This window comes from Rhinolophus hipposideros (assembly GCF_964194185.1).
Source record: "Rhinolophus hipposideros genome assembly, chromosome: 2".
NCBI lineage: Eukaryota > Metazoa > Chordata > Mammalia > Chiroptera > Rhinolophidae > Rhinolophus > Rhinolophus hipposideros.
Window position 1 is genome coordinate 9056718 of NC_138048.1, and position 25323 is coordinate 9082040.

General features: G+C 40.5%; 1 protein-coding gene across 1 annotated transcript; it reads left to right on the forward strand.

Moving 5' to 3' along the window:
- Nucleotides 1–502: 502 nt before the first annotated feature.
- TM4SF4 (transmembrane 4 L six family member 4) lies at nucleotides 503–23217 on the forward strand. Its single transcript, XM_081064159.1, has 5 exons — nucleotides 503–909; nucleotides 1658–1747; nucleotides 11849–11985; nucleotides 20352–20541; nucleotides 22620–23217. The coding sequence occupies exons 1-5, from the start codon at nucleotides 736–738 to the stop codon at nucleotides 22635–22637; spliced, it is 609 nt and encodes a 202-aa protein (XP_080920285.1). The 5' UTR covers nucleotides 503–735; the 3' UTR covers nucleotides 22638–23217.
- Nucleotides 23218–25323: the final 2106 nt, after the last annotated feature.

The window sequence follows — 25323 nt, forward strand, 5'->3', positions numbered from 1 at the left end:
GAGGCAACTTATGGAGTAACAAGTATAGAAATATAGCAATCAGGCAATAAAATGAGTAGTTATTCTGATTTTATCCTTTAAAAAATTCCTGTAGCTATTCCTGTAGGTATAGCTCAGCTATACCCAACTAGACCATTAGTTCTTATTTTTCTATTGAAGAGAACAGAAGCTGTTTGGGTAACTCTTGCCTTCCATGTTTTGAGAGAAAAAGACAGACACACACTATACACCACTAAGTACTTTGGAGACATGATTTTTAGCTAGGATGTAACTCAATTATAGTGATTTATAAAGAGCCTGGGGGCAATACTTCTTTATTTGGGCAGGGGCACTGTCAGATTAAAGGTGCAGTGGGTCTAAAGGCTGTTCCAGGCCTGTGTTTGATTGCAACAATGTGAGTGTCCTGTCTTCACTGGTGGATTATTAACAGAGGTTATTGGTCTCCATGGTAAAATGATAGCTCTGAACCTAATCTCATTTATGGAAGTGAAAGAAAAAAAAAGACTCCACGTCAGGGAAATTGTATAAATGTCATCGCCAATGAGGTTCTGCTACATTTAAGAAGCTGAAGCATCTCCACGGACATAGTTCACAGGCTGATTTGTTTCTCAGCTCCAAAATACGGATTTAACTGGGGATATTTACAAGGACACACCAGCGGGTAACTTTTGAAGAGACCCCGGAAGGCGTCAGTGAGGGTCCTTTTCTCACGGACCTGCCTCGTACTGACCCAGCATGTGCACTGGGGGCTGCGCTAAGTGCCTGGGGGGCACCCTCATTCCCCTCACTGTGTTTGGCTTCCTGGCTAACATCCTGCTATTTTTCCCTGGAGGAAAAGTGATAGACAACAAGGAACACCTTTCCCAAGAGGTCTGGTTTTTCGGAGGAATATTAGGAAGCGGGGTCTTGGTGAGTAAGAAAGCCTTAAAATTCTCCTGAAGGAGATTTTGATATTATCCTTCTAAAATTGGGTGTTAATTGATCAGGAAGATATTTAGTTGCTGACAAAAGCCTAAGCATTGCATGATAAAACGTCAGGGCCTTAATTTTCCCCTTCTCCATTAGGGCCTGACAAGACATGTCCACTAAATTTACTAAGTAATTTAAACTTGGGCTGGTAGTTCTCATGGGTCATTAAGTTCCATGAAACAAACTGAAGGCCACAGAATTTCCTTATTCTAACAAGAGAGTGCTGTGGTGTGAGTGGGGGTAGGGCTTGGGGGGAGGAGGAGTGGGGAATATACTTTCTAGCAAATTAATTGACTGAAAACCACCAAAAGAAGCAGATGTCAGTGGATTCTTCTTCTACTCATGCACTAATGATTTCTTTACCTCTTATTTCCAATAGAGATTGGGAACCTCTGCTTTAGAGAGAGACCCACTTTTCATGACAACTGAGGACAGTTATTTTTCTTTGCCTAACCTACCACCTAAACGGAACCTCAGGTGTCAGGTCTTGAAATCTTGCTCCATTTAAACTGCAGTCAGGCCCAAGGGCATCTAAATACTTGCTAGCCCTCATCCACCCAAGCAGCCATGCTCTTTTACTTCTTTCCATGCCCTTTGGCCACCAAGTCCCAAATCACAGTGAGTCCCCTCAGCCAGCCAGTGCCCTCCCCTCACATCCCAGGCCCTGAAGTGCTTCTCTTGCTGGTAGATGCTCTTCCCTGCGCTGGTGTTCCTGGGCCTGAAGAACAACGACTGCTGTGGCTGCTGTGGTAACGAGAGCTGTGGGAAGCGATTTGCGGTGAGTTACATGGGGGACAGACACCAGAATTATTCCAGGGTGCATTGTCCCCTTGTGCTGGGCATCTTGAGGGTGGAGACAAGTAACCAGCTCCAAGCAGAACCCTGGGGACAGCCGGTGCAGGGATAAAGATGGAATTCTTCCTGAGGGTGAAAAATTAACAATAATAATAAAATTTAAAATGCCAGCGTTCTTGTACTCGTTGGGTTGAATACCATTTTAGATTTTACAAATAAGCAGGGATGTCAGAGATGGAAAACTGAAGTGGTGCTGTATAAAGAATGCAGGCTGGAGAGGCAGAGATAGGGGCTGGACCTCTCCCTCAGCCACAAGAAGTCCTGAGACCTTAGGCAAGTCATGTCCTTCCCTGGTCTTGCATTGCCTCATCTGTAAAGGAAGGTGGGGACAAGATAACAAATGGTAACCTCTTCTCCCCACTAGCTCCCTAAATTCCCCATCCACACCTCTGCCAGTTTCACTACCTCAGTGCCCAGCACTTCCCCTCTTCTCCCTGGATTTTGCTTCAGGCCTTCGCTTTCCTTTCTTGTTTCCTATAGCCATTCATCTTTTCATAGGTGGATACAGAGATGAGACATCACCGTTCCAGGGTGGAGTGGGAAGAATGCTGGGACATGGGGTTGCGTCCCGTATCTACAACTGGACAAGTCACTGTCCTGCTCTTTGCCTTCCTTTGCTCTCCTGTAATATGAGGACATTGGACTAGATCAGAGTTTCCCAAGTTAGGGACACGCTTTGCTGGTACACAGAGGCGCTATATTTTTCAATAACATTGAAAGTTATTCCCTTTTCAATTCTCCATCAACCCTTTGATTCTATCAAGAAAAAAATCTTATTTCGATGGAAAGAAGACTTTACTATTTCTAACCCTTCATAATCTCCCTTTCTAACAAAAGAAAAAGGTTCTAAGAAAAAGGCTCCAGTTCCAGGAATACAAGAAACATTTGACCAAGCATTCAATAATACTGTGTTTATGTTTGCTAACGAGTCTAGTTGTTCGTTCAGATGATGATAGAAATGAATGAAATAGAGAGTTGAGTTAAAGAAAAATATTAAGAGTTCAAGTACATCGATATGGCAGAGATGAAGAAGGTAGAATGGGAAGTACTGATGGGATGACAGTAACGCCAGCTCCTGATCCAGTCCCCCAGGGTTCAGTTGTTCACCTAAGAGACTCACGAACCCCGATGATGGATGACACATGCTTGCCTTAACTTCTTAAAGGGAAAGAAGGGTTAGCTATCCCTTCTGAAATAGAAGCATTTCTAACATTCTTTCTCACCATATTTGCGCACTTATTTAATAAAAAAAAATATTTATTGAGCACATATGAAAAGGTGGAGCTGGTGCCCTGCGCAGACCATTACGATTTCCATGTGATATCAAAGATCATTCAAGAATGATCTCACCTTCTTAATGCCATCGTGAGTCCCAAGAAAGCCCTGATTATTATAATAACATTTAACATCTTCACCTACAAAGGGATATGAGATAATCACAATTTATTAGATATAATTATATTACATGTGATATATATATACATATATATTTTTTATATAATTAATTACAAAGAAAAGGAAGAAATATATAACTAATTTTCCCCTTGAAATGTAATCCTGTTATACTTTGTGGACTTTGGGGGAATAAGTTGGAGATGATAACTTGAAGAAAAATAGCAATTAAGGAAAATTAGATGAAGAGTCACTGCTTGGAGATCAAACAGCTCATTTCCTGGTGCTGAGTAGAAGGCTGCAGATTAGCCCGTATAAACCAAGGTTTGTTTTTGTTAATCATTTGTTTTAGGTTTATACATAACCATAGTGAGAAGTGAAATAACATTCAAAATATTATGCAAAATGTATTTTACAATTAGATTCAAGTGAAGTCCCAGGACGGCCGAAAAGCCATGTTTTTACAAGCACAGTTGAGTCAATAAGATCTGAAACATTTGGTCTGCCCAGTTCAAGTTGTGTGTCTGATCTCCCTAACCCCACCCTACAGATGGAATCTGCCACTGTCCTGAGGAGAATGACACCTCAGTGCGAATGGCTGACTGTCCACAAGGGCAGTGCCCATCAAAGGTACGCCAGGCCAGTCTGTAAACTGCGACACCCAGCCACAGCTGCCCTGGACCAGGGATGACTACACTCTAGGTGGCCAGCAGATGCATTTCTTGTTTTTGGTTTGCTGGTTTGTTTTCTAATCAGCTGCCAACTTTTAAAAAGAGCGTTCACTAAAGCATCTAGATACCATACTTCTTTTGCAAAAATTAAAAAAAAAAAAATTAAGCTGGTACTCCAGGAACTGCATTTTGGCACGATGGACCACACTGGGCAGGGCTGAGCCCTTTGTTTAAGGTCCCTACCCCACCCCTATGGGCCACTGAGCTCATGCCCCTCCTTCAGAGCCATGTTTCCCTATTGTTCTGAGGCTCCGGAGCACCAAGCAATAACCCTGTTTTTAAAGAAAGGTATTTGCAAGCATTTGTCAGACAAAAATAAAATCTGCAGCATAATTTGACCAGTGCTATAATGCTGAAAGACTTGAATTATTTTTCCAAAGACTCACAGCATTCCCCTTCAGGTTTTCAAGGAACACTGGGCTTCTGTGGAACATTGTTTAAGAAATCCTGCTGGATAGAAAGGCCTGTGGACATAAGCAGACGAGGCCAAGGGCTGCTGGGCTAAATCCTGCTGCTATCTCCATGTTCTTGCTCTCTCTCTTTTCCTGGCCCCTCTCTTTCTCTCCTCTTTGCTATGTCTTTCTGGGGTATTCTCCAGAAGTCAGCTGCATCGTTTACTTTCCTTTTCTTGGGAACCAGGATATAAAAATTCCTAGCAGAAGCAGAATGTGGTGGCTGTAGAGCTGTAAAAATCTTTAGATCACCTCATTGATATCTAGTTTCATGGTGAAACTAGAAAATGGAAGTAAGCTCTTTTTCCCAGGGGTCTGCACTCTTTAAAAAACTAGACTAAGTGAGCTGAGAAGAGGGTGGCTTCTAAGTGGACTTTGAAAACCCTGACCTGAGCTTTCATGCTGGAGGTTCTCGGTGGCCTCCTGGCAGCTTGTGTGTGGCTGGTCAGGGTCTCCTGCCCTCTAATCCTTCAGAAAAATCAATTTCTGAGGGTCGAATGAGACAGCTAATTAATTTCATCAACTCATTCAGGTTACATATGTGCTTTACTAAGAGCCTTTTGAAGACCTTGGCCTTCACTCAGAGAGGATCTTTAATAATGGGACTAACGGTAGATTGATAAAGGAGATATTTAGGGGCAGGTAGGCATTTCAGCATCCTTAAATCATATCAGATAGATAAAAGCCCACCCCGCCCATAGGCAGGACCAGATGATTTGACTGTCCTGTTGGGAAGAAGATTGTGGTCAAGTCCTAAAGGAGTGTTTTCATTGTAGTCAGAATTTCTTCCCATGCGTGGCTCACCAGTGCCCCCTAGGGACACCGAGTGTGTAAGCACTTATCTAGTGAGCATTTCAGCCAGAATGAGGGGGATTTAAACGTAGACATGTCTTTTGCAATAATAGATAATCTAGAAAGAAGAAATAAAGCATGGAACCCTATTTCTTTACTAAATGTGTTTTATGCTTTGAAATCCTCTGCTGTCAGATGGATTGTGGCACTTGCTACCTTTCATGAGGACATTGAAAGGATTAGGGGAAGATGTTGCAAGCATCAGTGTACAGGGAGGGGAGAGTAGTACCAAAAGCCTGGGGTGTTGAGGATCCATTTGTTCTTGATAAATGCTTGTGGATGCATGAAGTAAATGAACACTAAGGAGGGCTTTCAGGTGATTTGCTTACTTTACTAGGCTCAATTCTCACAATAACCCTTTGCATTGGGCATTAAATACCCTGTTCTTAAAATAAGGAAACTGAGACACATGCAAGTTAACTTTATGACCACAACGCCCCACCCCACCAGTCCTCCCCCTTTCCCTGCTTGGTTGAGGCAGAAAATATGGGACATTAATGTTTTAAGGGGAAAGAAAACCAAACAATCTCTATGTACCTCTTAGAATTATTGCTAATGAAGAACCTCCATGCCCACCAGAGAGATTTCTCCAACTTGTTGCCACTTTCCAAGTCTCTAAAACCATGTCCCCAAACCACCCCCTTTTCCCTCTTTCCCAGCCCCAATGCCTCCTCCATCTGGTTCAGCAGACTTAAATACACACCTGACCAAGAACATACTACGGGCGGTGACAGAACTGGGGTCCGATCCCAAGTCATCTGCCTCCAGATCCTGACAGAGAGGGAGGTCTTAAAGCTGACAAACGGTGAATTAGAGGACATCTGATTAGAGGGTGTTTTTGTCTTCCGTTTCAAGGGAAGCTCTTACATAAACACATTTTCTTCAGCAATGTGAACAGGACAGGTGTGCTGAACTGGTGAGTTAGTCTGTTTACTACTTTCCTGCCCAGAGTTATGTTCTCTGTATTTGTGGAAAATGAGGGTGTGTGAGAATATGATAATTGAAATATTACAATATAATATTGACATTTATCAAGTGTTTGCTAATGACATGGGAAATTATCCAAAACTTGGAAATAGGGAAAAGAGATTTCTGGGTACCCTCTCAGTGAAGTACTGGGCATTATCTAATAGCACACTCACCTGGGGTTGTCTGATTTTCTAGAGTGTATAGTTTGATGCCCTATTTACTGCTGACTAGGTTATCTTACGTATTATGATCTCCCTCAGGCAGGCACTTATTATGGAGCCTTATTTTACAGAATTGAAACGGAGATTAACTTCCCAAGGGCATAAGGGCAAAAGGGAGGAACCAGGACTCAGACCCATATTGTCTGCCTGTAACCCATGCCCTTGACCACGACTCTAGAGTGTCCCTTTCTACCATGTACTCATTTAGATGAGGTAAAGCATTTCCACAGTACAAAGATCACAAAGGAAGCCTCCCATTCCTGACTCCAAACTTTGATTCCCCTCTTCCCCCCACCCAGAGATTACCACTGTTCCCAATTATGTTGTCTCCTTCCAGAGATATTCTGAGTCTTTTGCCTGTTCACTTTTTAAACACTTCAATTTAAAGTGCTTGTTCTCTAACATATTAGACTTGATCTCAGTAACTCTTCACTTAACATGAAATTTTTTATCTTGAAATTTATGATAAATTAAAGTTATTCCATACTGGTTTTAAGACTGATGATATCTCTGAGTAATAATTTGGCAATTTTTATTTTCTGAACTAAAAGTTATTTAAAGCAAAGTGGCGTAAAGAGTAGCTTGCTTTACGTGGTTCATCTGGAAAAGTGATGAAAAATCAGTTTGGGATGTTTGTTTTATTCATTTTATGGTGAAATAGTTCAAATTTGAATATAAAAACAGAACACACCATCTGGAGCTTTATGAAGTTATAATGTGATGCCGTATTTTCTTCAGATCATTTTATAAAGAAATAACACATTTTGATTCATTTGAGAGTCACTGTGTACCTCTCGTTTATCACATTTTTCTCCCTCCTGATAGTAATCAGAATCACGAATTCAATGTAGACCATATCCATGCATTTTTTAAACTTTTACTACCTCAAATTCATTTTTCAAATGTTTTAAACTACGTTATCCAATATAGTAGCCACTATTGAACTTGTGGCATGTGGTTAATTTAAACTGAGATTTACCGTAAGTATAAAATCTACACTAGATTTCAAAGGAGGAGTACAAAAGAAAAATATGCAATATCTCATTAGTAATTTTTATATTGATTACATGTTAAAGTGATAATATTTTGGATATGTTGCGTTAAAGAAAATATAATTAAAATTAATCGCACCTTTTTTACCTTTATAATAATGTTACTAGAAAAATTAAATCATACATATGGCTCACAGAATGTTTCTATGGACAGTGCTGGGCTATAGATGCTTCCAATAGGGACTCTTTTGTTAAAGGATAAACCATCTCACTGATTTTATATCAACCTGGTTTACTCAGGTTAATGTACTCACTTACTCAGACCTGCCTGAAATGAGGATGTTTGCATTTTGTACTCACTTTTTGTCTTTAAATAGTTGCCTGCTGAAATATTGTAGGAGTGATATCTAAATCCTTTACTCGGCTCATACAGTAGATGAGCACAAGTAAGATTTCTCCTCTCACTATTAACCAGTAGATGTTGACATCCTGGGTTGGTTTAGCTGAAAAGACCTTCTAGAACCTTCCACATCCTTCTTCTGTTTACCACAGGAAGCTGAGGCCAGAAAGATGGCTGGAACCCAGGTCTCCTCAGACTTCCAAACTGCCTTCCTATAAATGTAATATTTCTTTTGCACAATTATATTATTTTGCACAATTATACTATTATAGTCTTAACAACCAATTGTTTCATGATTCCTGACTAGTAATTAGAACTCAAAATCAGAAGGTCAAGTAGCCAAAAGGATATTTTTCCCTTATATTTTGTTTTATTTCTGTGAGAGAACCAATGCCATTCACAGGACAACTTGCAAATTACAGAGTATCTGTAAAGGGCGCGTGCGTGTGTGTGTGTGTGTGTGTGTGTGTGTGTGTGTGTGTGTGTGTGAAGGGGTGGAGGGCACAGGACAATGGGCTGGGAGGAGGAGATCCTGGTTCTTAGTCTAGTTTAGCCACCTTCTACATGTGTGATTTGAGAAAGTCACAAGTTACAGGCTGGGCTATGGAAGTAAGTGGCTTTGGGTTCCTCCGAGTCCTAGCCCTTTACTCTGACTTAGAGCAATCTTGTTCATTTCTAGTAGTCTCAGTTTCCTGTCTGGAAAATGTAGATAATAATACCCACCTCACAGGTTTGCTGAGAGGATTCAAGGAGATTATGCATCTAAAGCTCTCATAGAATGTGGAGCTATTTTTATTAGCTAGAAAGTGAAATGATTGCACCACATGGTTTTTGAGAGCTTTTTTACAAAAACATAAGAATACTTAACCATTTATTTCGTGGAAATTCTGGATTTAGACCACGTTTAACCATTTTTAAGATATGAGAAATCCTCCCTTCTAGACTCTATTTTTCATTGAGACAACCCACTCTGTCGTGAAGGATCACATGTCGACAAATGTTCCTCGACCACTCAGTCTTGCTCTGAAAAGGCAAGAAATAATATTATAAGAAACTGACCTGAGTGTAGGCTTTCAATGGCTGTATTGGAACATTCTGGCCATTCCTAGAGTTATACCAGCTGTGTCTATCTGAACAGCAATTTGATTGGAGCATGGAGGTGGCTCAAAGACTGAGAACTAGCTAGATATGTTCTCACTAAATTTGGGCAGCATATCCCAAAGTGTGCTATTGTAAGAATTCACAGAAAAACGTTATAGGCTCCAATGACATTGGAAAACTCTGAAAATGACCATATATGCCCAAATATAAGGCGATAATTAACATAATACCAACTCTTATTTTCCCATAAAGAAGTTTCCATAAAGAGTTCTTGACTTATATTAATATATAAACTTTCAATGACATGTGCATATTTTAAATTATGTGTTGTATAAAATATAAAATAATTTTAATATGTTGATTTTGAAATATGACCTTTCCCTTCCACTCACGTATTTTTTAATATATTCATGCTTCTTGAACATCAATGTCATTGCTACTATTAAAGACACCTATTGAGCCATCAAAATTTCCCACAGCCCATCTCTTCTCTTCCATTCCAGTTTGGATACACTTCTGTATCCATGTAGGATGATGTCAGTGGAAATTTTACTCTTTGTCACAAATATCAATTCACATAAGACAAAAACCATATTTAAACATTCATCTTGCAGCTATATATTAAAGATCCCCACAATTGTGAACAATAAGTGTTCTCTCTTTTAGAATGCCCTTTAAAAGCCTCGTTGGCTATAATCGCCAATACTAGGAATTGTGAGGTTGACTTTCCTAGAATAATTAATAAATGTGTTAAGAAAAAAAATGTTAAATAATTTTTTCATCTTGTGTTAATTGGGTTATGTCTGACAAATGTCTTCCTCGACACAGTACTTGGTTGTTCAAATGAAGTATTTGAGGAAGAATCCTATTGCCTGATAGTTTAAATAAAGATCCAAATCCAAGGCAATTCCCTCACTTCTGATGGATAATTTGAGAGCTAATAATTTCCTTATATTCCTGCATATATAGTATGTCCCCTTCTTGAAAGTTCACACACATTAGCATATCACAAAGATTCTTAGATGTACAACAGGAATGAAACCTATTTCACTTTATATAATTCAGCAATTTCCAAAATTATTCAACAAGACATCTTTTGGAAAAGAGAGCCTGTTCTAATGTGATAAGTTGACGAAGATTTTCATTTACTTTTGACCTAGATTAAAGTCACAAATGTTCTAGACAATGAGAATGGATTCAGGACACCCTACATGTAAAAATTAAGGGGGAAAAATCTAAATAATGACTAATATGAAACTCTAGCCATTGAAAATATCCAACAGGTAGTTGTCCAGTTTCTTTGATAAGCTAGAAGAAAAACAACTGAACAATGTCCTAACTAGCTTCAGATAACTCACTGTCCATGCTACAAGGAATCTGTGCTCTGTTTGGGGAAGACAGTGATAAAAAAAACAACTATATATTAATGTGTTGTAGGCACTGTGCTATGATAGAAGTTTATACAGCTAGAGTACCTGGGGTGGGAGATATAAAGGAGGGAATGGTCACCACTACATGGGACGTCAGGCAAGGATTTACAGGCACATGGGGCCAGAGCTCAGTTGGGAAAGTTGTACCAAAAATACATTTATATATGATATGAAAACAAATACCAACTAAAGTGGAACTCCATTATTACATAGATTTCAATTGCCCAGGCACAATTAGGTCCTTTCCATGCCCAAACCTCACCCCCCCCCATCCCATCCCCAATATATACTGTGGTAAGATTGTTAGTAATACATGGAAGGGAAAGGGAAGTACCTGACATTAAACTTAGGCTATCACATCTAATTTTCACAACAGACTTGTAGGTAGGCTTTATCATGCCTATTTTATAAATGAGACAACTAAGGTTCTGAGGAAACATCCATTATGCAGGGTCACCACACAGAGAAAAATGGCAAAGCTGAGATTTGAGCCTGGGTCTGCTGACTTTTAAAAATCATGTACTTTGCACTACACCTTCATGTTAGTTACCAAAGTAATAGAGGTGATAATTTTCCACCTCTATTTCCAAAATATTTAATGTTTCCAGCAACTTTCTTATGAATCTTTGTAATGGATATTGCATCTCTTAGCCTAATATTTTCAGTTTGTAAGAGAGAGTTAGCCTGGATGGCTAACTAAGGATTGTTTCTGCCTTTCATGTTGTGTATTTTTTATTTTATTTATAATTTACAAAAAAGAAAGATGCAAGTACAATATATGTTTCACTAAGTAATCTCTGTCATATAAAAACATATAAAAGAACTGGAATTGTCAGGTTTCTTTAATCCAAAGATGAGAAATTTTTCAGAGTGGAAGGGTAGACAGACGTTAAATACAAAATATGCTTATTTAAGTTATAAACGTCTTCAGATATTTTAAAGGCTGCTACCATGTGGAACAGAGGTTGGACTCATTTTTTTTTACCTCAAGGAATGTAACTGTGACCAATGAGGAAAACTTCTAGATTTCTACTCTTTCGCATAAGCAGAACCTGCCTACCACATGAGACCACACCATGACATAGGCTCAGTGAGATGAGAGGACCAGAAAACTTTTAAGATCACTTTCAATTGTAAGATTCTTTGATTCTATAATAGAATCAAAGAATTCTCTTATATTACACAGGGCCTTATGTATTAGCCCTGTATTGGAGATTCTATACTTAACAAGGCTGAAAACCATCATTCAAACTATCAAATCACAATGAGCACTTCAGTCATCAATGAATAGGTGAAAAAGATATGAGGATGGCATGAAGAAGGGGACATGAGACACCAAAATTCATTCTAGGAGATCCCACCAGGTGACCACATCTCCTGTAAAGACTAGCTCCTACCTCACAATGTCCCTGTCATCACCATACTGGTCAGGTGTGTTGAGTGGACCACCCTAAGAACCTGGCTGTCTCTCTCTTCTCTTACAGATGTTCACCTCCACAATATTTGCTCTGATTGGATTCGTGGGTGCTGGATACTCCTTTGTCATCTCAGCTGTATCCATCAACAAAGGTCCTAAATGTCTCATGGGCAATAGCACATGGGGCTACCCCTTCCAAGACGGGTAAAGTAAATCCTGCAATGTTCACTTGTTCACTTGTCACCACATGGGCATGGGCAGGTAAATGTCCCACAGGCAGAAATTGCACGTGTCCTGTCTTCGTTTGACAAGTCTCAGTCATGTTGCTCCTTGGAAGTAGAGCTGGAGTGGAGTGAAGTTGTACCACATCTCACCTCTAATTGCCCTTTTGAAAGAGACAAGGAGAAATAATAAAAGAGGACACCTCACTGCTGGCTTGAGGAAAGGAGATAGGTGCCATCTCCACTCACATCCAAAATGTATCACAGACACATGAGACAACTAATAATATTATAAACAGAGCGCAATGACTTCCATTGCAAATCTTATAATAGAAAACGGAGTGATTGCTCAAAGGCTTTTACTAATACCCTGAATGGTCTGTAACTAAACAATTTTTTAAGGTGCAAGTTTACTGGAAATGACATTGGAAACATTGTAGATTCTTCATGAGTGTTAATAAAACTCATCAAAATAACACTTGACAATTATCATGGGACTCTGTAGTTTATAAAGAACTTTTCCCCATAAGTTTACCACTTAATCTCCATCTCCTTAAGCACCCATGAGGCGGTTCACTCTGCCGAGGCAGCCTTCATACATTTGACTCACTCAAAGTCACACCATTAGTTGGGGACAAAGGCAGGGCTCATAGCGTATGTTCTGACTTCTAGTCTTAGTCTTTTTATATTAGACATCCTAGGCTTCTAGATTGGACTGCCCCATACAGCAGCTGGTAGCCTTAGATACCTATTTAAATGTAAATTCATTTAAATGAAATAAAGTTAAAAATTCCTCAATCACATCAACCATATTCCAAGCAGCACTCAGTGGCCACACATGGCTAGTAGTGACTGTATTGAGTATCACAGACAAAGGACTACAGGCTATCAGATAGCGATATGTAGACTCTAACCTCCACAAGGGCCGGGACCCTTTCTGTTTTGTTCACCACTGCAGCCCCTCTGCCTCGCACAGAGACTGATACATCTGGAGGATCAGGATACATGGTGGTTGGGTCCTGCTGCACATGGAGAATGGACCATGACTAGAAAATCAATAGGACACCAATTTATTAACTCGAGCTCCTATTACTGACTTACAGGGAGAGTCTACAGAACCTCCCAGCAGGCTTCAGACGGGGGAGATGGCGATACTGGTTCTGTGGTGAGCTGGTTTGTTCACAGGTGTTTCACATAAAATATCATTTCCATCCTACTCTGTAGTTAAACAGGAGTACAAGGCCTTTACTGTGTTTCCCCGAAAATAAGACCAGGTCTTATAATAATTCTTGCTCCAAAAGACGCATTAGGGCTTATGTTCAGGGGATGTCCTCCTGAAAAATCATGCTAGGGCTCATTTTCCGGTTAGGTCTTATTTTCGGGGAAACAGTAATAGGCTCATCTCACCTGCAGCGATTCCCAAGTTATTTTACTGTGAAAAGCCCTTTCCTTTTACAGAGGACTGTTGGGGGGCTCCACTGCCATGGGAGGGAAGCCTTGTCCTCCAAAGAGTAGAGGACAAATGATATGCATCAGTGTAGCATTAAACATGGTTTTCTATTTATTCTATTATGTGAATGATATCCTTAATGAACTAAAATCCTTAATGAACTTAAAATCAATTAGAATCTATGTCCAAAACAAAGTGGGAGACAGGAAACACAGCAGATGGTAAGCAGCCCTCTCAGGCAGTATTGTGGTCTCATGTCTGATGTTAAGGACCTAACACCTCCCCTGGCACACGCACCTCCTGCTTGTCATGCAATGGGGACCATAGCCAAGGTCAGGGGAGTGACAGCTGGTCCGTGGGCCAGCTTGGGGGAAGGGCAGGAAACGTCTTTTCAAAGTACTCTGGGTTTGTCCCGGAGAGGCAAGTTTTCATTCGTATCACTACCCCATACTGCCCATCGCTCTGTGACAGACGCTGTCACATGTTATTTTATCTACACTTTGCAACAAGGAACGCATTTATTAACAGGTATCAGAACAGAGGGTTTTAATAATAAAAACAGCACAAACTTTGCTAGCAAGCAGGAGCATTTCAGAATTCTGCGCCATCTCTGTTCACTATTTGGCTTTGATAAGGCTCTGAAAGGGGAAAGGTTTAAATACCTATACACCTGCATAATGGCTTTAAACTATCATATGATCAAAAATTGCTACATACAGTTGTATGTAAAACCATATATTATAATTTCTAGGTGATTTATAGGGTAAGAGTGGTTTTGACTATTCAAGGTTTTTTTCCCTCACGTCCTGACTTCAGGATTTAATCCCACATGAGATGCAAGAAGGGAAACATGGCACGATTGGTATAGGAAGGGCTGTCAGGAGTATGGCTCCAGCTGGAGTGCATCTCACCGCACCCTCTGCCACCTGCATGTTTTCCTCAGCGTTCCATTGTCCCCTACATCCTGTGGCCTGGCCTCAGACAAGATGTGATATCCCTTTTTGACCTTATCTCCCACTGCCAGCTCCAAACCTTCCCTTGGCTTGCAGAGGCCCATCTTGAGTTTCTTATAACAATAACCGAAACTTCAGTTGCTTAGTGTTTTTCAGTTAGCAGAGTGCTCCCCCCTCCCCCCCGCAATGTTTCTTTTCATTCTCCAAAAAGCTTGTTCGATAATGAACCGTCCTTTGGAGGATATAGCCAAGGCCCAGAGAAAACAAGTGACTTTCCTAAAAGAATACTGTTTCTTTACTTTTTTTTGCAACGCTTTTTTTTTTTAGCTTCAGGTGTATAAAACAGTGTACTAGTTAGACATTTACACCCCTCACGTAGTGATAACTTCCCTCCCCCAATCTAATACCCCTCTGACATCTCTATAGCTGTTACAGTTGCACTGACTCTATTCCTTATGCTGTACTCCATATCCCGTGACTATATATGTATAGATTCAATGTATATGACTATTCAATATACATATATTGAATTATAGTTGACATTCAATATTATTCAGCTCCAAGTGTACAGCACGGTGGTCAGGCATCTACACTGCCCATGAAGTGGTCTCCCTAACAAGACAAGTACCCATCTGACACTTTACAAAATCTTGACATTATTGATTATATTCCCCAAACTGTCTTTCATATCCCTGTGGCAATATTGTGGCTACCAATTTGGTATCTATCCAGAGAAATCTCTTAGATATCTATTCAGAGAAATCCAAAACGCTAAGTCAAAAAAATATATGCACCTCTATATTTAAGAATACTATGTCTTAATGACTAAAGCTCAAATCCAAGTTTTCTGACTCCAAGTCACAGTGTTTCATCTTGAACACAATTTATATTGATTCGCACTATCTGCTTTTTGTATAGATCCCGCCTAGCAAAGCCAGGGCCTTCCTGTCTCCGATCAGTTTTACTGTGCCGTGGACTCTTCTTACCCATCATACCCCAGTGTGTAAGCTTTGCAGCCGTTGTCATACCCCAGTGTGTAAGCTTTGCAGCCGCAAACCTCACGCACATACCGAGTTACTTAGGGGCTAGGAAAGATTAATCATTTGTTTGAACCCAAACAAAAGGACGCAAGACCGTTGCCACTCTTCCCTTATTACCAAATGGCAGCAGTGGGAGCTGCTTCTCCCTCCTCATCCTCCTCGGGTATTTTGCATGTATTATCTCACTCATCCTAATAAACCTCAGAAGAATTCTTATCCCTGAAGTAGAAAAATTAAGTTCCATAGGTTAACCTGCGGAGGGCTCTCCAGCTAATAATTACTAGAAAGAGAATTAAAAAAACAAAATAAAAACTCATGGCAGAACCCTACTTTGTGGGGAAGCTTGTCCCAAACATGGGACAGACATGCTCCCTGCCCTGCTGAGTAGATGGCTGGTTAGCGTGACAACACAGGCCAGACCCTCACACTGCAGAAAGGGATGAAATGGAGGCAGCACGAGGATGTGACATGGGCTGGTTTGGAAAGATGTGTAGAAGTGAAGAGAAGCACATTTCAGGCAGAGAGAAGAGCAAGCCCTGAGGTAACTAGGAAAAAGCCCAGCATGCTGAGAGAATGTCAGTTCACTGTGTGGCCACACGCTCAGGGTGAATGTGGAAGAGAGGGAGAGAAGGGGGCGAGGGGCAGGCTGGGCCTCAGGATATTAGAGAACAGCAGAGGACTTCAGGCAAGACACAATGTGACCACTTGGGACTTTCAGGGTCATCATGACAGTAGTTATGTGGAGACTAAACAGAAGGGCTCAGGAATGAGAGGGGAGAAAGAGACAGAGAGAGGGAGAGAGAGGGAGGGGTGGGGGGCTGGAGTAACAATCCAGAGAAGACCATGAGCACCTACAAGGAAGTTTCCCTTGCACAAAGCAATGGAATCGGGCTCAAAAGAAGGAGACAATCTTCAGAGATGGTCTGAGGTGGAATCCTCAGGGTTAGGTGTGAGAGGAAAGGGGGAAAGTGATCAAGGTGGACTTTGAGATTTCCAGCTTGGGGCACAAAATCCAGGGCTCTTCGGTGATGTAGAATTTAGCACTGTTCTCCTCAGAAATGTTTGTTGGTGATCATATTAAAAAAGCAATTACAGTAAACTTTTTTGGTCAGGAGAATCATACTAAAGAAGCATCCCAGAAGGAAAAAGAAACCTGGGACAAATTGAGGTACACCCTCTTGTCCCAGAACCTGTCCCAAGTTTCTTTCCTAAAAGTAAGGTATCCTCCCATCCAAGGTCTTCCTTTCTGAGAAAATTGGCTGCCTCTGCCTTGACCCTGAGCTGCTGAAAAGGAAGCAGCTTGCACAGGGCATTGGGACAGATGTGGGAGGAAAACCCAGAGGAAAAGCCAAGGACATTTAGCAGTGGGGGAAGGACAAGAGACATAGCCAAGCACAGCACCCCCTGATCAGGGCTGCAAACCTCCTCGATCCCTGGAGAAGTGGTGAGGAGAACATTCTCACATCAAAACACAGAAATGAATTCAGTGATCTGCTTGGACTTTTCAGTTAAGACGCTCTGCATTTGCACTTCAAAGATTACTTATTAGCAAGGAACCCTATCAGCTGCCTTGAGCAAATTGCCTAGAGATGAAAGCCATATTCATAGGGTGACATGGGATTGCACCACATGTTCCCAGCTCTTATGAAGCAGGAAACACACACAGGTGTTAAGAACTGGCTTTGCTCCTGACCTGGCTTGACTTAGGGTCCAGTCATACCTCTGCCACATAACAATGGTGTGATCATGAGCGATGGATTTCTCTATCAGCTCTTTCTCTATGAAAAGTGGGGAACAGCAAAGTCTACTTCACAGGTTCAGGCGGCAATTAAATAACAGGATACACCTAAAGCACACAGCACAATCACTGCCACACGCTGCTTGCTAAGCTTTCAGCCTTATATTCATTTTTTTGAATATAATTCATTGCTATAAATGAATTTATTATTATTATGTGTTAGAACTTTCTAAAATGCTATACTTTTGTAATCATTTTGTAATTTAATTTCAATCTTCTCAAGCACTCATGTGAAGATTCAAAAAGAATCATATCTTTATCATGGTACAGGTAAAGCTTGATTGGCACGCTATTATGTATTCATATATTTTATCAATAAATCGTATTTCAAATATACTAAGGGATGTAATTACTCAGATTGAGGGATTTGTGTAATAGTTAAGAGCACTGGCTTTGGAGTCAGACAGATTTGAGATCAAATACAGACACTTCCATTTCTAGCCTCAACTTCTGAACCTGTGTCTGGGTGTGTGTTCATTCATTCAGTGACTCTTGCCTGAAGGCTGCTTTACGCCAGGTATTGTTCAGGAGAACACTACCTCCCAGTAGGCCTGGGAAGGTGATATAAAGCCGCTGGCCCTGAGCCGGGCACGTGGGGAGGTTACAGTATGTGAAAACTGTTGTTATTTACTGAACTCTCGATGTGATGGAACTGGGGACAGAGCTAGGGAACCTGGTCTCTGCCTTTGTGGGTGTACATTCCCACAGAAGGGACAGAGGATGACAGAGTGCTGGGAAGCACAAAGCCAGCTGAGGGCAGGAAAAGACTCTGGAGCCTGTCCTGGAGGAGGAGGTGGCACCTGACTTAGCCAGGCAGAGGGGGCCGGGTCAACGCATTGGCCACCCCCTATTCCCCGCCCCCCAGTTCCTTCCTTCAGCTACCTTTGTTGCTGGCAAGAAGCGAGTTGCAGGAAATCCATGGCTTTCTATTATTATGACGTTGGTGGGCTTGCAGCAGCTCAGGTGGGAGTGCCCTTCACAAGAACTGGATGCTTTAAAACTCCGGCTGAGTAAACTAGGGGTCAACTGCCTCAACTCTCCTTGCTTCACAGAATGTGAAACCATGATTAGCTGCCAGATCCGTGAAAAATCCAGGCCTGCTCTCCCTGGGGGTTGGAGCATTAGACACAGCAATCATTGCGGGGATCTCTGAGCATCTCTGAACTTGAGAGCTTGGGGGAGAGAAGAAGGGCCTGGAACTGCTATCCTGGTGGCTTGAGGCAAGGACTGAGAGGATTGCTCCAGGCACCCAAACTCAGTCCTGCTTCCAAGTTCCCCCATGAGCATTTCACAAATCTTACCACCAGGGGGGGCTGTCACCCCTCCACGACACAAACTCTTCAGAAGAGGGAAAGAACTCAGGACTGCCAATCACTTCAGCTTAGAATCTTTTCTTTACAAAATGTGCCTGGAAAATATTCTCTCTATATAACCTCTTTAAAAATTGCAAAAGTGGATAGGACTACGTGGAAAAATGCAGAACAGAAACATGAGTGTTTAAATAATAAATACTGAAGTCTTACACAACAATACATAAGATGTATTATCTCAGTGAATTCTCACAATTGTGAGGTTGTTCTCCACTTATTTTATAGATGAAGAAACTGAGGTTGCCTGGTTGGCGGGGGAGGATGTAGGATAAGTAACTTGTGTGAGGAATACAATGCTAGTAAGAGGAATACTTGCATTTAAACTCAAGTCCATCGGAATCCAAATCACCAGGCTCTTTCCTTTAGACACAATGTCTCAGATTAAGTAAAATAATAACAATACTAGCATTTATTGAGCACTTACTATATGCTAGGCACTGTTCTAAGCACTTTACTAGTATTAACTCATTTAATCCTCACAATAACTCTAGTTATTCCCATTTTATACATAATTCATACAGCTAGTGAGCCAGAACCTGTACCCTTGTGGAAAGGTGAATCAATGCCATACACAATGTTTTATTTTTCAATCAAGAGCAAAATGCTCGTCCTTTCTTCTTTCTCCGCCTTTGAAGCCATCTTCCATCAGGGCAAAGATTTTCAAATTTTAATACTGAACATGTTTAAGTAAGGACTGATCACTGGAGAATTCATTGGATGCAGGGGTCTTCAAAAAGATCTAGAAACAATAAGTTGGATGTTAATTTAGTAGCTAGATGGAGAGTTTCCCACTGAGGCCTTTGGATGGTAGAGAATGCATGAAGGAAGAGGGGGAGACCAATTTGTGCCTCAAGAATTGGAGAAGGAATAATAACCTCTAGGACTGACCCACTTTATTGTCATTTTGTCTTAAAGAGAGCGCATATCACAATTTTCCTTCACAGCGCAGTGTTTTTTATATTGCAGTGGATTCCTAATATACACATTTCATAAGTATATTGCAGTTTCTCCTTTATTCAAAGTTTTTGTAATATATGTATTTAGGCAGCAGATTATTTAGTGTTTTTAATCAATTAAATCTTTTTGCATGTAGAATATGTTAACAAAAATATAATTGAGTCAAATTCACAAGTTGGCTAGAATTAGGCCTTTTAAAAAAAAAAATCAAGCTCTTCCTGATAACTATATGATACAACTGTACTTTACGTGGCTTTATACGGCCATTGGACTTGACAGGTAATTTGTCAAACGTCCAAATAGTCCCTAATGACATTCGGTGGGAGAAAAGCCATGAACATGTGTGAGATTCTACTCCTGGAGTGTCTTCATTTTCCTGGCCTCATAATAGGTATTGATTAAATGTACCCATTCTCTACGTCAGCTCACAAAAATAACTCTGTCACTTAGTAGCTGTGTGACCTAGAGCAAGTCACTTAACCTCTTTATACCTCAATGTCCTTATTTGTGAAATATGAAAAAAGAACCATAGGTTTCTATGAGAAATAAATGAATGAATGTGTGTAAAATGTTTAGAACAGGGTCTGTCACAAAACATAGACTCAAAAATGCTAGGTATTGTTTTTAAAACTGTTATTATGGAATATTTTTCTTAGGGAGCTTATACTTTGAACAGAAAGTATTGCAAAAGGAAAATGACCATGGTGACTTTCGAGTCTAGGGTTCAGGGTGTTCCATACTTTTTTTATAATGCCTCCTGTCCTCCCCATGTTTCCAATAGGAATTACCTCACGGACAAAGGCTTGTGGAGCATGTGCCTACAGCCTGAAAACGTGGTGCCCTGGAATCTGACCCTTTTCTCCATCCTGCTGGTCATAGGAGGTATCCAGATGATTCTCTGTGCCATTCAGGTGGTCAACGGCCTCCTGGGGACACTGTGTGGAGACTGCCAGTGTTGTGGCTGCTGTGGGGTAAGTTGATGAGGTCTTTGTCCTTTCCTCTCTACAGGCGGAAGGCCAAGGCTGGTCGCCAGCACTAAAAGGAGATGGTAGGGAGGGTGGCAGCTACAGAAAACCAGAGCCAGGCTGGAAAGTCCAGGCAACTCAGGGAAATAGTGACAATGTTTCTGGAACCCAGAAGCTTTCTCTCTGTGCATGTTAACATACCCAGGCTGAATGAAATTCTCACATTCAGCTGACCATAGTCCAGGAAGCAAAGGACTCTATATACAGAGGGTGCCAAAAAAATGTATACACATTTTAAGAAAGGAAAAAATTGTATTACAATTGAAATACAATGAATGACGCTAACATTCATTTGATTCACTCCATCTTTGGAGCGGACGTCATACTACACATTGCTACTGGATTCAATTCAACTTCAAAAAGTAATACATAAATAGATAAAACCTCTTAAAATGTACATGCTTTTCTTTGGCACCCCTGTATATACAGAAATTTACAATAATATTATACGAAAATCCCTGATAAGTAGGCATGTGTCATACGCACATATTGTCAGAAGTAACACATCACAGTCTGGCACGAAACGTTCTCACCATTTCCTAACCAGATCTACTGAGCAAATTAAAGTTCCCAAGCAATATATGCAACATGCTTTCGGGTATTTTCATTTCCCTGGAAAAGTATGGAACATAGCCACAAAAAAGTACCCCTATATTTTGACGAGATTTCTAATATAGAAGAGAGAAATGGTTCTTAAGTGGGAGGGAAAAAAGGATAATTACTGAGGATTTGGTCTCAAAATATTATTGTATATTATCAAAAACAATGTAAAAAATAAACCTATGAACAGTAAAACAGTGCAATTATTTCAACTAATGACCAAACCAGATCAAGCAATTATTCATATACACAGTTATTTAAACATATTCCTTCCTTCTTCCCTTCTTTCCTTCCTTCCTTCCTTCCTTCCTTCCTTCCTTCCTTCCTTCCTTCCTTCCTTCCTTCCTTCCTTCCTTCCTTCCTTTCTTCTTCAACTTTTTATTTGGAAAACTTTGAATCTATCTAAAATTTAAAAGAACAGTACAATGAATACCTGGATAGTTTCACCTAGGTATCCAAATTGTTCATATTTCTTGACTCTCTCTTTCTGAACCATTGGAAAGTAATTTGCAGACATCATGAAACGTCACTGCTAAATATTTCCGTGCACATGAGAGCTGCATTTTTAAAAACTCCGTCTCTTGAGGATTCCTTTCTTATCCGCAGCTTACCTCTCAGCATTCCTCCCCCAGTAGGACACTGTGGAAAGACTTGGGCTCTCAGCTGAGATACTTACAACTTGAGTTACCCAAGCAAACTGCCTAACTTCTTAGAGTCACAGTTACCCCAACCACCTTTGCCAAACTTCTCCAGGCAATGTGCAGATCAACATCCATCCATTCAGGGAGAAAGTATATACTGAGAGGTTTCTGAGGCTGGCACAATCCTTGAGTGAGGTAATGGATGGAAACGTGCCTTAAGTACAAGCTAGGACCTGGGTTCAATGCCAGTTGTGTGGCCTTGGCCAAGTCCATTGCTCTCAAAACTGTTTCTTTGTCTGTAAAATGTGGCTGTTAAACCTACTTCATCAGATAGCTGACTGTCTAACATGGGGTGATAAATAGGCATCCATTTCAACATTACATACATTGTACATTGTATTGATTGTGATTTACTAAGAGTACGAAATCAGTGAGGGAGCACAGCTTCAAGGAAGGGAGCGCAGTCTCTGGGTTCATCTTCCCTGGGTTCAAATCCTGGCTCTTCTGCTTGTTATCTGTGGCTTTAGATACATCACTTGAGCTCTCTGTGCCTCTTATTGAAATGATTTTTAATAATAAATAATGCAAAATAAAATAATACTTTAATTCCTATAACTTAAACACAGTTAAGTAAGAGATTGAAGCTCTGAAACAAAGTTACAAGAATAGTACAATAAGGGACAGAAGTAATTGGGAGAATCTGGGGTGATGGAAAGGGGAGAAGGAAGAGAAGAAGAAAGCACAAAAGAATATCATAATTAATTAACTTTTTCTGCCTTCTAGGGAGATGGACCAGTTTAAACCTCTGTGGCTATCTTCTCTAACTCGGATGGCATGCAGGAAGAACCATTTAACTTCTTATTCTTCTTTTTTGAGGGTTATCAGTTCCTATCTGCTTCTGAACTGTCAAAGCCTAGGGAGCAGAGAGTTATTCCTTCTTGCTAACTAGCTTAACTCAACTTACAATGTTTCAAATAAAAAATGGGTTGCCCACTTAAGTTAAATTTATGGCTTTCAAATTAGCATCCTTTTAGAATTGAAGAGCAGGTTCAAAGCTGATGATTCATGATTTTTTTCTTTAAGAATGAAAAATATATAATGTCACATGTATTACCACACTGCTTCTTTGTATACAGAGGTATTTATAGCTTTAGAACTTTAATGTAATTCAAAGGAGAAAAGCACTTTAAAATGAGAAACAAAGACCAATTTTTGTTTTCAAGATTCATGGGGAAAAAAGAATAACTGATGTATCATAAATAAATTTTATTTGGTGTCTTTTTGGCTAATGTGTTTGAATTATTTGTGACTGGTCTTTTGAACTTGCCATCATCTGGGAGGGTTTCCTTATGTATATTACATTAAAATCATAATTCAAAGCTAATGAAGATGGTGTGTGTGTTGGGAGAGAGGGACAAAAATTTCAGTGAGTAATACCCTTTTTTCATCTTTTTTATAAATCTTCCTTTGATCAAACAAAAAAACAAAGTTGATTTGGGTAATAACTTATCAACTTATGGCCCAGGATTAAGGTAATAAAGATTATTGATTCTATGTGTTCTGTTAAAACATTATGTTTGTTTTATGAGTCAGGCACAAGGATGGAGTGAAATCCATCATGTGGATTTGAGTTCAAATACCAACTGCACTACATACCAGTGTGGGGATGATGAGAAAGTTACTCTCTTAGTCTCAGTTTCCCCATCTGTAAAAGGACTGTTGGAAGGTCATCAATCATCCCAGAAATTTTGGGAGACATTTTGGGTCCAATTAGGAGGCCTGTGGGATGGTCAATACGACTGATGTACAATCAGGATGACCTCAGAGGGAGTGACAAGCCAGAGAGTCCATGCACTAGCCAAGCTAAGAGGCTACCCTATGCAGGTTAGGCACACGACAACTGGGTTTCTCAGTCATCAGTAAAGCAGTTACAAATCACCATTGAGGGCTGGTCATGGGGGGACAGCCACTGAAGACACCAGGAGTTACATACTGTGATTTTGTCCTCACTACAATGAGAATTCTGAGATCAGAAATCAAATCCGGCACTTAAGAGGCAGAAAGAAGAAAAGTGGGCAAATAGGCACTTAAGATCTCCTTGGGGGAGCTATAAAATACACACACACACACACACACAAACACACACACAGTGTTTTTCAAATCAGTTTTAGACCATTGGTTTTCAAAAAGGCTGTTCATCTGAACCACAATCAGGAAATGTTTAAAACTATGATTTCTGAGACCAGTATAGACCTGCGGCATCTGAAAATCTATGCCCGAGGAATGGAAGTCTGTCTTTTGTCTAGGGCAGTATCTGATTGAAGGCTATACCTAGATCTGAGGTGTCCAGAGCCCATTTCTCTCTCCCTGCACCCTCAGACTGAATGTGGTAGCGTCCCTACCCAAGAAATAAACTGTAGGAAGATTTCCAAACTGAAGAGCCAAGAAAAGTAGGAAGTGGGCATACAAGTTTACTAACTGAATGAGGGGCTACAATGATCTCCTGGCTCCATGACAGATCCATGAATATGAAAGTTTAAACTGCATTTCCCATAAGGGCATTTGGCTCCTGACCTGAGCACATGGCACTGGCTGTGTGAGGCCATTCATAGGATTTTCCTCGGCCTCAGCTTCCTCCTGGGCCCTTGAGCACAAAGCAAAAGGCCCACTAGAGTGGGGGAGAGGAAAGGGAAAACACTAGGAAGAACAAAATGAAACCTAAATTATTTTCTCCGAATGTTATCCTACGCATACACATAATACGCAGCTGGACCTGGGATGTTAGTGATGATGGAGGAAAAGAGAAGAAAAGGATTTCCAGGTTTCACCCAAACACATCAGCCATACATACAAGTATAGGCCAGAAGATGTTATGACAAAATGTTGGACAAAGTGAATATAAAACAGCACGTATCTTCTCCTACCTATTCAAACCCTGGTAGTGTCTGTTCAGGAATTGAGGACAGCTCTGAGCCTCTGAGGAAGACATGAGGAATCTGGAAGATCTCCAGAGGGAAACAAACAAAAAAACAAATGGTCATATGGGACATCCCAGTACTGACTTCGTAATTCTTCAGTGGACAAAAAACCCAGGTGGCAACATGATATGACGGAACTTTTTGTCTATCTCATGAAAAGGGCATGTGAAGTGTATTCAGATGGAGTCCACAAACCACAGATAACTGTCCTTGGCACATACCTGTGAAATGCAAGAGAGAGAGAATTCTAGGACATATTGTCATCTGTGGGTACTGATCAATAGCGTTTATTCTTTCAAAGTATACGATTAGAAAAAATAAAGTGAAAGGGAGAAACAGAAAAGAGAGAAGAAGTGAAGGAAGGTGGAAGAGGAAGAAGAGGGGAAGGAGGATGAGAAAAAGGGGGAAGAAAAAAAAGAAAAGAATTGGTCAATAGTGTATAAAAATTCATGGGAGAGGACCATTATGATTGGGCCCAAGGAGGAAAAAAATCTGCCTTTCTACAAAAT

Bases quoted from the DNA above. Each gene is read 5' to 3' on its own strand.
- TM4SF4 (XM_081064159.1), top strand. From the start codon at position 736: ATGTGCACTGGGGGCTGCGCTAAGTGCCTGGGGGGCACCCTCATTCCC. The intron at 910-1,657 runs GTGAGTAAGAAA...TCTTGCTGGTAG, and splicing joins TATTAGGAAGCGGGGTCTTG to ATGCTCTTCCCTGCGCTGGT. The intron at 11,986-20,351 runs GTAAAGTAAATC...TGTTTCCAATAG, and splicing joins GGCTACCCCTTCCAAGACGG to GAATTACCTCACGGACAAAG.